Genomic DNA, 13214 nt, shown 5'->3' on the forward strand with positions numbered 1-13214 from the left:
CAGATGCCTACTGGACACCCAGTTTGAGATGTCTGAAAGGCAGTTGGAAATGTAGCACCGGAGGTCAGCAGAGAGATTGGGGCAAGATAGGTAGATTTGAGAACTGTCAGCATTGTTCAGTCATATCTGATTCTTCCTGACCCCATCTGGAGTTTTCTTGACAAAGATACTGGAGTGGTTTGCCATTTCCTTCTCTAGTTCATTTTACAGATGAGGAGACTGAGGCAAGCAGGGTGAAGTGACTCGCCCAGGCTCGCACAGCTAGGAAGTGTCTGAGGCCAGGTTTGAACTCAGGAAGGTGAGTCTTCCTGACTCCAGAAGTGGTGCTCTATCTACTGCAGCGCCCCCTAGCTGCCCAATTAAGTCCATGGCAACAGATGAGATCACTAAGTGAAATGATGTGGAGAAGAGGGCCCAGGGCAGTGTTGGGAGACCCCCACAGTTTTCAGGTGCGACTAGAAGGGCCAGCCAAAAGAGAGGCTTTTTGATTTGGAGGCTTAAACTAGAATTGTTCTTCAGTTGTGTCCATCACTCCCGTGTGGGTTTTTTTTTTCTTTTTTGGCAAAGATCTTCTCCAGATCACTTTAGAGATGAGGAAACTGAGGCAAATAAGGGTAAGAGACTTGCCTGGGGTCACACAGCTAGGAAGCATCTGAGGCCAGATTTGAACTTAGGTCTTCCTGACTGCAGGCCCAGTGCGCTATCCACTGCACCACCTACCTGCCTCTAAACTAGAGTAGATGTGAGCAGATCTGTGGAGAGAGAGGAGGCAATGGGGACGCCGAGCTTGAAGATGAAAGGAGTGGAGTGACTGAGGGATCAAGGTGCAAACACGGGAGGGCTAGCCTTGGCAAAGAGCAGGCCAGGTGAGGTCAGAGGAGGGTTGGGGAGGGAGCTCGCAGGCGAAGGACTTCAGACCTGGAGCGCAGTGCCTGGCACACAGCGGGTGCTTGAGAAACTCTCCTGGATCGAGACAAGACCAGGCCTTGGACCGTTCGGGGCCTTGGCCCCAGGAGTCAGGGATGGCACAGGGCTGAAGGGGAAAGCAGGGGGCCAACCACAGCCTCTGCCCTGTCCTAGGTAGCTGGAGATGAGATGAGGTGGGAGGGCCCGCGCAGGGGGGCTACGGATCTGGCATCATTTCTGCAGCCGCAGAAGCAGAGTCGCGTTCCCATTGGCCAGGAACAATCTCTTAGGCAACATCTGGCTGGCTCAGAGATTGCTGGGAACCCAGCGACTGCAGGGAAGTCAGCACAGGCTGCAGGAAAAGGAAGGAAGGAAGGAGGGCTCAGGGGAGTCAGGGACCAAACAAACCAGAGTAACGAGCTCCTCAGCCCGAGCCCCTGGCTCGGTGGGGGTGGGGTGGGGGGAGGGGGCGCAGCGGGCAGTACAGAGATGGGTCTTATGCAGAAATAGGGCCAGGGAAACTAAAGGGAAGAAGGGGGCTGAGGTGCCGAGGGCTCTCACAGCCCGGTCTGAGCACCCCGGCAGAAGACAGTCCCCTCACAAAAGCCTCCCCACACCCGTCCTGGATGAGTAACAGGTCTGGAGCAAAACCCTTCATCTGCGGGATCCTGCCAGTCCTAGGGGGCAGCTACCTCCTGTACTATTAGCTCCATTTTACAGATGAGGGAACTGAGGCTCAGAGAGGTGACTTGCCCAAGCTACACAGTTAGCTAAGTGTCATGCCAACCCCAGCCAGACCTTCCCAGTAGCAGGTTCCCTGTGCCACACTGTCCCGGGGCCGGAGGCTTAGGTGGCCTTTAGCCTTTGTGCCTGCAGAGGAGCTCTTTGCATCTCTCTGAATCTTTGAGACTGGGCGGGGAGGACAGTGATGTTGACCAAGGAATGCCTGAGCAGAGCCAAAAGGGGCAGCACCTTGGCCAGCAGCTGCACCCCTCCCCCCCATGCCTGACCAGAGCCAGTATGAATGAACCCATGCTGCCATCCGAGCTGGTGCCTGGCACATAGTAGGTGCTGTTGAATTGATGCCAGTTTCTAGAAACGGCTCCCTTTGCCTTTCCGCCTTCCTGCTGCCCCCACTCAGTTCATACGCCTGGGCTTCTCTGCTCCTTGGCTGATATCTCGAACTGAATTCTCCTTACAAACACTGAGTTTGTCTTGCACTGCCACGGACATTTTGTAACTTGGAGGCTTGGTTCTGTCAGGCACATCCTGTAGTAGCTTCCATCAGGCCAACTGTGGCCTTTCTGTGTTGCTGCTCATTAATTAGCGCCAGGGCCAGCAGATCAGTGGATCAGTGAGAGAAGGAGGAGTGGCAACCTCTGTTCAAGCTTACCTTTTCCAGAAAAATGGAGCTCCCTTCCTCAAAGAACAGTCTGAGCGTGTGGTTAGCTTAGCCAGTCTAAGGGGAGGATCGGCACTGGGATTTTATTAGTGCTGGCAGGTGAGGAAACTCCTCCCTGCAGCGCTGGTAGGCACCTTCTCAGAAGCCGCCCAGTAAACTGAAAAGCTAAGGGACTTACCCTGGGTCACACCCAGGATGGGGCAGAGGTCAGTCAGTCAGCCAACTAGCATTTGTGAAGCACCTACTGTGTGCCAGCCACTGTGCTAAGAACGGAGGATACAAAGAAAGGCAGAATCAGTCTCTGCTCTCAAGGAGCTCCCAGTCTAATGGGGGAAACTGCCTGCTAACACTCTGTGCAAACCAGCTCTAGACTGGATAAATTGGACATGAGTTCAGAGGGAAGACGTTAAGATTGAGGAAGACTGGGAAAGGCTTCTTGCAGAAGATGAAGCTTTAGCTGAGACTTGAAGGGACCCAGGAGATGGAAATAAAGAGAGCATGGAGGGCAGTCGGTGCACATGCCTGGAGTCAGAAGACGGACCCAATGTTTTATGTCTTGGAGGAACAGCAGGGAGTCTAGTCCCACCGGCTCAGCTTGCAGAGTGCGTGGGAGAGAGTAAAGTGTAATAAGCTTGTAGAGGTAGGAGGAGGTGACAGGTTTGAAAGGCAAACAGAGGAGATTAGGTTGGATCCTGGAGGTGATAGGGAGCCACCGTGAATCACTGAATGGGGAGGAGGGGTGACATGGTTGGAGCTGCACTTTAGGAAGATCAGTTTGACATTCGAGAGGATGGTGTCTGGAGTGGGGACAGACTTGTGGCGGACTTACCAGCAAGGTGTTATCACAGTCTGGGCATTAGGTAATCAGGGCCTACACTGTGATAGTGGCGGCGTCAGAAGAGAGAAGGAACAATGAGTGAGAAATGTTACCGAGGTGGAAATGACAGTACTTGGCAACTGAAGGAGAGCCAAGAGTCCAGGACGAGCCAAGTTGGGAGCCTGGAGGATGGAAGGGATGGTGGTGCTCTTGGCAGTACTGGGGAGGTTAGGAAGAAGGGAGGATTTGGGGGAAGGATAGTGAGTTCAGTTTTGAAAATGTTGAGTTGCCTCAGACACATAACACTTACTAGCTGTGTGACCCTGGGCAAGTCACTTAACCCCATTGCCTAGCCCCCCCCAAAAAAATGTTGAGTTAAAAATGCCTGTGGAGCATACAGTTTGAGATATGCAAAAGATGGTTGGAGATGAGACACAAGAGGTCGGGAGAGAGATGAGGGCTGGCAAATAGATCTGGGAATCATCAGCTTAGAGAGGGTCCTTCAAACCATGAGAACTGATGAGCTCACCAAGTAAAGTAGTGTAGAGGGAGAAGAGCAGAGGGCTCAGGACAGAGCCCTGAGGGATGCCACAGGGTGGCACAGTCAGAGAGGGAGGAGAAGAACTGGGAAGGACAGGAAGGGGTGGCCCATAAACCTAGAGAGAAGAGAATATAAGGGGGAGAGAGTGACTGACAGTGTCCAAGGCCGCAGAGAGGTTAAGAAGAGTGAGGATTGAGAAAAGGCCACTGCATTTGGCAACTAAGAGATCATGGGTAACTTTGGAGAGGGCGGTTTCAGTGGACTGATGGGGTCAGAAGCCAGATTGTGGAGTGAGAGGAAGGGGGGTGGAAGCATATGTTGTATGTAGCTGGCCTCTTCGAGAGCTTTGACTGCAAACTGGAGGAAGGATGTGGGATGAGAACTAGGATGGGTCATGGGAAGGTTATTCAGCTTAAGGAGACCTGGACATGTTTGGAGGCAGCAGGGAGGGATATCCCAGGTCTTCCAGCTTCAAAGCCAGTCTTCTAACCACTATACCCCCCAACCTCTCACATTCACCGTCATTGATAAATATAAAGAAAGAGATACAATGTTGAGCAAAATATCAAGAAATCCAAGCATCTTGTTCCAAGTTAGACGTCCTTCTCTGTTAAAGGGAACTCGAATCGGTCACTGTTGCTCATTCTTCGGGCTTTCCTTGCTTCTCTCAAGAAAGCCTTCACTTTCTCTAACTTAGAGCACTTCCAGGCAGGGCCCCCTTTGCTTGCAAGCTGGGCACTAAACCCTTCAATCGTCCTGGGGCTTATTGGAGAGGCTGAGTGAGAGGCACGGTGGACCGAAGCTGACCTCAGGGGACCGCAGGAAACCCTTTTCCCTTTGACTTTCTTCTTCTAGGTCAGGAAAAGAAACAAGACCAAAACTGGTGCTATTTCTCTTTCCTCTCTTTGGATGGTCTCACCCACCAGGAAAAGGTCACCCTTGACAACCCCTTGTCCCCTCTGCTGATCTTGGGGATGAAATGATCTTACAGGGGCTGGCTGCGAATTAGCCTTTGAACTTGCTGGCTCGGAATGGACTCCTACTTTGGGTTTCCAGGTGGTCTCTCAAAGGGAGTTAGGCCTTTTCTTCCTCCTTCCTGGCATTAAGCACACACACACACATTTGAACCAAGCCTGACAGCAACAGGGTTCTCACCCAAGGCAGTGGTGGCAGCAGAGGCATTTTGGGTTAGACGGTTCCTCTCTCTGGGATTGGCCTGACCTCCTCCAGGCAGTCTGCTCTCCTTGGCCTGGGCTCTGGGCCCCCACTTCAGGCAAAGCCAGTCTTTCTTCCCAGGCCCTGGCACCGGCAGTGTCCTCAACCTTAAGCTGCCTCTTCCTCCTGCTTGGTCAACAGCAGGGCCCAGCTCCCCTGCCACGTTCTTGGCTGCAGGAAATGGCCAGGGTCAGAATTCACAGGCTTGTTCCAGGTTGCATGAGGGGCGGGGAAGTTGGGGGGGGGGAGACAGACAGAGAGCCAGGGAAGGAGGAAAAAGAGAAGGAGGAAGGGGGGGGGACACACAACTGCCTCTCTCTCTTCACCCTCCTCCTTTCCCTCCCTGCCCCCTGGGGACCATGGGAAGGAAGGGGGCCTGGGCAGTGACAATAGACCAGGGAGCTGACTCAAACAGCCAGTTCCTGCTCATTTCCTCTCTCTGTGGAGCAGGAGTGGGAGTGGACATTGGCTTCTCCGTGTGCTTGCTTCTGACATAGGCCCTGTTGGTGGGACAGGGAGTGTCAGCAGAGGGGAAACCAAGCAACCACCCCTGCCTCAAAGCCACCTTTCCACCATTGGCCCAGAAGCCTCGGCTGTCCTCGGGGGCTGCCCACAGCCAAAAAGACATGCCCGATTGATCCAGCTTCAGGTGGGCTGGGGAGGGCAGCTCAGAGAGAGAGGCCAGGCCAGTTGAGGCACTTGGCAGCTCCATTTTCCTCTCCCCTCCCACCTCTGGCCAGGGAGGACTTGGGATCGTTTTCATGTGGATCTCTGGGCAGGTCCTGCACCTCTGTGATGGAAAAAGCAGAGTTTTTCACCCCTTCTTGGAGCAGGACAGGTGAGTTCATTGCAGAAACAGGGAGTGGAAAGGAACACCATTTCCTACTGGGCTGTAGGATTCCCAAGATCCCCAGGGCTCCCTGGCAAGGATGAGGTGGGAGGGCACTTGAGAATTGGGTGATGGGGGGAAGAGAAACTCAGATATTTTCAGAGTTGTAAGGAGCCAGTACTTGGGGAGGGGATAGGAGTGGCTAATTACTTAGGCCTGCTTCCAAATGAGATTGTGGGGCAATTGGGGGGGGGGGTAGAGGGCTGCAAACCCCTCCCGTGTCATGTGAGGATCAGTTGAGAAAACTGGGAATGGTTAACCTGAAGGAGAAAAGACTGTATGTGTATGGGGGGGTGTCGCATAATCGCTGTCTTCAGATGCTGACGGGCTGCCATGTGGTCCAGGCACTGATTAGTCTTACTCTGCCTCCAGGGGGCATAATTAGGAGAAATGGGGAGGTCTGCAGGGAGGCAGCTTCAGCTTAATATAAGGGAGAGCTTTCTAACCATCAGAGCATCAGAGCTGTCCCTTCAGAACAGCCAGTGATGGGCCTGGTGTACAGTGAGCTCTCCAGCCCTGAAGCGGCCTGGCTGCCCATCTGTGGGAGATACTGTGGGGTAGGGATTCCTGCACTGGCTAGGAAGCTGGGCCCTGCAACTCCCAAGCGTGAGTCTGCTTGGCTTAGCTCCGGGGTCTGAGCAGAAAGGCCGGGTAGCCTTTGTTCAGGGCGCCTTGCTCCAAGGAGTTAACGGGAACGCTTTTGCCAGGAGCTTAGCGACATCAAAAGACAGGGACCTTGTTGGGGGCTCAGAGCCTGGCCTATATACTGTTGTAGTTGGCAGCGGCTGGGACTCAGCAGCACCGGTCATCACCCCTCCTGGGGGTCAGGGAAGGCTGTGATTGCCATGTGCGTCAAAGCCCCTTCCCCCATCTTCACTGAGGAGAAGCTCACTCAGTCACTTCCCTGCATTCTCCTGGTGCTTTTTCTCCATTCTGGCCCTTGAAAAGGGGAGAACTGGAGTTGCCCGTGTTCTGGGCAGGGGGGTCCGGGTCTGAGTCCTTCCCTCCTTCCTCCCCTCCTCCCCACACTGCTGCTGCCAGTATTGGTGCCCGGGCGGGCAGCTCCGTCTGGAGCTGGAGTTGTAGTCCTCTGCTAACAGACAGTCTGGGGGAGGGGAGCAGCAGGGCTCTTTCCTGCTCCCAGGGCCTCCCTCTCCAGTCCCCCTGGGGATTGTGGGAACATTGAGAACCTCGGCTGTCAGTTAGGTAGCGGTTCAGGGACTACGAAGTGTGTGGCCTCGTCTGGCCTGGCAGAGCATCAGAGCCCCACGGTGGCCCTTTGAGACAGGAATCTCCACTTTACAGCTCACATTTCTATGGCGGTTCCATCTATCAGCTCATTTGCTCCTGGGAAGCAAGTCCTTTTACCACCTTCACCTTAGAGAAGGAAACCATGCCCAGAGCAGCCAGGTGACTTGCCTGGGGTCACACAGCCAAAAAGTGGCCAAGCTTGAGTTCAGCTTAGCTAAAAACAAGGCACAAAGCCTCCACCATTCCCCAGCTTAGAGGTCAGAAGGGTGAAACCAAAGCTGTGAGCCATTCGCAATGTGTGGCCCAGCCTTCAGGACAGCATTTGGACCTGCAACAGAAGAGAAATTCCTTGGGAGAAGCAAACTCGGAGAAGAGGCTAAAGTTAAAGGCAGGGGACAGAGGAAGGCTGAGGATTCTTTCCAGCCTCCCCCTTCTCGGGATTATGCCCTCAGTGAAACACATGGCTGAGACCTTCGTCCCCCAGATGCTCAAGATGCCTGTGGGCAGAATCAAAGGCCCTTCACGTTCTCTCCTGTGGGCTCTGTCAGCTTCTGCCTCATCCTCAATCTCCCTTAAAATCCAGCTTTTCTCCAGCATTTCCTTTGGAACAGCTGGAGTTCTGAGTCTGGCGCTGACGGGCCGACAGACTGCTGGATGGCCTTTGGACCAGGCTGCTTCGAAAGAAGTATCCAGCTGTTTGCAGCTGCAGCCAGCCCCATCTGCTCTGGCTGGCTCTGGCATTCAGTATTGTGAAAGTGACAAAGGCCTTGGCCAAAATGGCTTCTGTCTCTGTGCCTCTCTCTCCATCTCTGTGTCCCCACTACAACTGTCGTCGGCCTCAGCAGTTAGCAAGCTCGTCCTTGCTGCTTTTGGTCTGAAACTCTGAACCTCTTAGACTCTTTGCGCAGAGACTCAAGCAAGCCGAGATCAGATGGACGTGGGGGGAATGGAGAAACTTCACCCCAGACCACTTTAAGTGGCCCCGATGGCATGTGGGAACATCAGCATATGATCAAAACCAGAACTAGGCAAGGGAGATGGGGCTTTGTCCCAGGATGCTGAAAGTTGCAAGTTGCTGGCAATATTTGTATTCCTTCAGCAGGTAGAAGTAAGTGAATTTAACATCAGGTTGGCAAAGATGATTATTTAAAATAGGAAGCTGCCAGACTGTGTACTTCCCTCTCCTTCTTCCCTCCCCCACCTCCCAGCCAGGTCCCCCCCCGCTCCCTGCTTGTCTCCCCCCCCCCCCCCCCAGCTGAATTTGTCTTAAAACATCAGTTTGAGGAGTACTCTGGGCTCCATGATGGCCAGTTAGGGCTCTGGCCATGGGGTCACACTATTTCGTGTGGCAAAATCTTAACACTGGCCTTGAGGACATTAGCGTTGTTTTAGTGACAGACTATATAACATCCAGTGGATGACTTACACCCCTAGCGATGAGATCTCCAGCTGTAAGGATCCTTAGAGGTCATCAGCTCCAAATCCCTCTTCTTGTAGAAGAAAAGAGATGAATGGCCCAGAGAAGGCAGCTAGTAAACTGAGCCAAGGTTTGAACCCGGGCCCTCTGGCTCTAGTGCTCTTTGCCAGCCCAGTTTTCCTCAACGACACTCCAGTCTTGGCACTCTTGGATGAAGCAGGGACTCCTGTGTGGCTTTCCAAACAAGGCCATCTGGAGCGGCCTCCCTCAACAACTTTCTCTTGTTATAGTTTGGAAGGAAAGCGAAACTCCTCTCTCTGTTTGGCAACCTGGTCCCTTCCTATCTTTATCTTGTCAGACATCACTCACCTTCGTACTGGACTGGCATCAAATGCAGCGTGCCATCTGCAGTGGCTTTGTCCTCGTTCTGGCCGTGCCCCCTGCCTGAACAGCCTCCCTCCTCACCTGCCCCTCTCCTCTTTCAGGATTCAGCTCAAATACCAACTTCCGCACCAAGTCTTTCCTGATCCTCCTCCAGCTGTTAGTTGGCCCTGCAGATTCTCCTTTGTTTCCATGTGTCTTGGTACAGGTTGGCTCCCCCCTCTCCACACTGCAAGCTTCTCGAGGGTGGAGGCTGTTTTGCTTTCGTCTCTGTATCCCCAGCACCCAGCACAGGGTGGAGTATATAGTAGGTGCCTAATAAATACTCGTTGAGAAGTGTTTGTTGATTGCTCTTGTCATTTCTTCAGGTTGTCATCTTTCTTACCTCTGCCTCTTTGTGTTCATCTGGGAATGGTCCATACTTAGCAACCTAGGGGAAAAATAATTTGGAAAAAAACCCATTCACTTGTTGGGGAGTCAAGCCACTGAGGAGCTAGGCTCCTCCCTATGTCCAGTGAGTTTGCAAAGCTGATTAATAATAGCCTCTCGTGGAAAGAAGTTGGAGTCAGAAGGCCAGAGTTAGAGTTCTGGCCCTGACACTTTACCAGCTGTGTGACCGTAGATAAGTGACTTTTTATCTCAGTGAACCTCAGTTTCTTCATTTGTGAGATGGAGAAGATGATTATAGCTGCATTGCCCACACCAGGGCCTAGAAGGGAATTTCTAGCTTATGTGGTCCAAGCGCCTCTTTTTCTGGAGGAGGAAACTGAGGCCCAGAGAGGAGAAAGAACTGGGCCAGAGGAAAATGCTACATAATTGTGAGCTGCTCTTTTTGTGGTCGATAATCCCTTGTTTCTGAGAGCGATGCAATTCTGACAGTCTGAAGGATGAGATCAAATTTGCTCACAGTTGCTGTCTACCACTGGGGAGGGGGCCGCAAAAGCAAAGCATCTCTTTGCAAAATGGAGTCTCCTACTGGGTTCCCAGCCAGGCAACATTGGGCTAATGGAGCTCTCTCTGCTAATTTCCATCACGCAAAAAACCACGTGGCAGAGTATAGAGAATAGTACAGTAAGACTCAGGAGACTCAGCTCTTCTAACACATTCACTCTCTGTGTGACCTCAGTTAAATAAATCCCTTCTCTCTGTGCCTCAGTTTCCTCTTCTGCCAAATGAAGGGGTTGAACTAGCTGGCCTCTCAGTGTGTCTTCCAGCATTACCATTTGGTGCACCTATGACCCACTTTTCCTTCCTTCCTTCCTTCCTTCCTTCCTTCCTTCTTTCCTTCTCTCTCTCTCTCTTTCTCTCTCTCTCCCTTCCTTCTTTTCTTTCTCTTTTTCTTTTCTTCCTTTCTTTTTTTCTGGTTTTCTGTCTATATTTTCAGTAAAATGATGGTCTCTATATAGCACCTAACTCCCAGGGTTGTTGTGAGGATCAAATGAGATAATATCTGTAAAGATCTTTGCAAACCTTGAAGTGCTAAATATAAATGCTCACTATTATGATGAGATTAGGGGCAGCTGGGTGGCTCAGTGGAGAGAGCACCAGTTCTGGAGTCAGGAAGACTCATCTTCCTGAGTTCAAATCTGGCCTCAGACACTTACGAGCTTTGTGACTCTGGGCAAGTCACTTCACTCTGTTTGCCTCAGTTTCCTCATCTGTAAAATGAGCTGGAGAAGGAAGTGGCAAACCCCTCCAGTATCTTTGCCAAGAAGACCCCAAATGGGGTCACCAAGAGTCAGACAGACTAAAAAATGACTGAACAACAACAACAATAATCAGATAAACCATCTATTAAGCACCTACTCTAGTCTATGACTCCGTCCTTGGTATTCTAATCTTCCTCTTTCTTTCCAGCTCAGGTGCCATCCCTTCATGAAGCCTTCTCTAATTTCCCCCAGCCCAGTGATCCCTCCTGTAGTAGGCGGTCTAGAACAGTGGTTCTCAAACTTTTCCATATTGGTAGAACCCTTCATTTTAAACAAATCTTTGCTGCTAACCTATGTCTTCAAATCCTCTAAAGTTATTTGTATGCCTATTAGCAAACAGCATGAGGTTCATTTAAAAAAAAAAACAAACTTGGGGTGTGTCAGGGTCCCTTGCAGCACAGTTTGGGAAACACTGCTTTAGAGGACCCCCCCCCCCCCCGAGAACCCATGCGAATGTTCATAGAGTCTCCTATGAAAGACCTTCAGAGGTGGAGAACTCACCACCGCTGGAGGCTGCCCATTTCAGTTTTGAATAGCTTTTATTGTTAGGAAATTTTCCTCTACTTTCAGCCAAAATCTGCCTGTGTGACACAATTTTGTGTAAGTTTTAGCTCCTGAACTAGACTGTCAGCTCTTTGGAGGTGGGCACTGCTCTCTTCCAGAACACCTAGCATGAAATGCTCAGTAAATACCTACTGGTTGATTGACTTGTGCTGGTTCACATGTTGCCTGTAACAACAGAAAAGGACCTCCTTCTCTTCCTGAACAGATCACCATTCACTCATTCATTCATTCATTCATTTGTCCATTCGTCCATTCATTGTCATTTGTTCATTCATTTGGGGAACTTGGAATTAGGGCTCTACCCCTCTCTAATTCTGCTTTACAAGGCAGAGTTTCAGAGTTCGGACAAGTCTGTGATTCCTTTTTTTCCCAATTATTTTCCAATTTGTTTCTGTTTAGATTAATGATCCAGTTAGAGCTTATCGTGGTACATGATATGAAGTATGGCTCCCAACCCATTTCTTGCCATCCAGCCATTCAATATTCCCTGGGTTTTTTTTATGAAATCAAATCATAATTTCATTCTCATTGGTGCTCAAACGCGGATGTTTTATGTACCCTGGCTTCTACTGCTGGGTTTTCTATTTTGTTCCATTGATCTCTGTCACTATTCTTTCTCAAGCACAGGACAGTGTCCTTGCATTTATAATGATGATTTGATATTCATTTGGAAACGTGGTAGTCATCCTTCCCTGGTTTTCTTTTTCTAATGATTGGTATTTTGGCCGGTCAGCTTTTCCATGCAAATTTACATCAGTATCTCGTTAAATCCATCATCGTCATTAAATGAAAATTGTTCTCTCTGTACCTGACCTGTTGGTCATGTTCTCCCGGGGAGCCTTCCCATTGCTTAGTTTCTCCGAGATTTCGGCAAACATTATTTTGAGGTAATCTGGAAGGAGGCCTTAAGAGGTTATTGCACAAATATTTGCCGGAGTCTTTTCATTATAGTGAGGGAAGCAATTTTGAGCTGGGAGACACCTTAAAGGTCAGCTAGTCCAACTTGCATATTTTATAGATGAGAAACTGAGACTCTGGAGGCCAAAGTCAGTCAGGGATGGATTTGAACCCAGCTCCTCTGACTCCAAATGCTTCCCACTCCTGCCCCCGCGCGCTCCTCCCAAGGGGAATTTCTTTTTCTTTCAGCTTCCTTTAATTCTAGGAATGAAAAGGACGTTTAGTCCATCTTCTGACCTTTGCTAAAGATACCTTAGTTCATTTTTCTTTGGACTCTTGAGTGGAGAGAGTGGATGTGCCTGTTTTTTCTACCTGGTTTTAATTGCAATGTTTCTCTGTTCTAACATCAACTCATGGTTTTCTTTTTAATCATATTAGGGAAGGACACTTCTAATATTTTAATATCTTTTTCTGAGCATAAATGAATGCTCTATTTTTCAAAGGCTTTCTCTGCACCCAAAGATATGATCATGTCGCCTCATTTTTCTCCCATTGACATGATTTATGATATTGATTATTTTCCTAGAACTCTACCATCCTTGCATTTCAGTTCAAATGCCTACTTGGCTGTGAAGAATGATTGGAGACTTTATTGCTGGATTCTATTTGGCAAGTTATCGTATTTGTTTTTAGGCGTTTCATATTTCCTAACCATATCAGCGGTGCCACAGTGGAGGTGTGGAGGTTTTTTTTTTTTTCCCTCAGCTTTGGCTTTGCGTAGTTTTGGGAGCTGGACAGGTTCTTTTTTGGGGGGGGGGGAGGTGAGGCAGTTGGAGTTAAGTGACTTGCCCAGGGTCATACAGCTAGTAAATGAGTGTCAAGTGTCTGAGGTCAGATTTGAACTTAGGTCCTCCTAAGTCCAAGGCCCATGCTCTATTCAATGCACCACCTAGCTGCCCCAGGATCTTTCAAAGCTCAGTAAGATTCACTTGGGTAAGGAACTACTTCTGCAGGACAGCTCTTGAACAGCCTGTCTGCTTTTGCCTTCTGAACAGCTTCATAGCTCATCTACTTCAGTTTTTGTAGTTTAGGTATTTTATCCTTTTATAGATAGATAATCACCTGTTTCTTTTAGCGTCTCAAATTTCTTAGCACAGAGTCATCTTGGATTGCTTTTAGGATTTCTTTCGCCCTTGTTGGGAGCTCTCTTTTCTCATTCTAATTT

The 13214-nt window shown here is 50.1% G+C and overlaps 1 protein-coding gene across 2 annotated transcripts in view; it reads left to right on the forward strand.

Annotated features, from left to right (window-relative positions):
* NHSL2 (NHS like 2) overlaps positions 1-13214 on the forward strand; it is a 99429-nt gene that overhangs the window by 16115 nt on the left and 70100 nt on the right. Inside the window, exon 1 of one of the 2 annotated variants that reach the window (XM_027836795.1) lies at positions 5333-5719. The exons of the other annotated variant lie outside the window; for it this stretch is intronic. Within the exon in view, the coding sequence (XP_027692596.1) occupies positions 5677-5719 (43 nt within the window). The 5' untranslated portion in view covers positions 5333-5676. Of the gene's footprint in view, positions 1-5332; positions 5720-13214 lie in introns of those variants that run through there. 2 annotated transcript variants of the gene reach the window in all.

This window comes from Vombatus ursinus, unplaced genomic scaffold, assembly GCF_900497805.2.
Source record: "Vombatus ursinus unplaced genomic scaffold, bare-nosed wombat genome assembly UNPS02014819.1, whole genome shotgun sequence".
NCBI lineage: Eukaryota > Metazoa > Chordata > Mammalia > Diprotodontia > Vombatidae > Vombatus > Vombatus ursinus.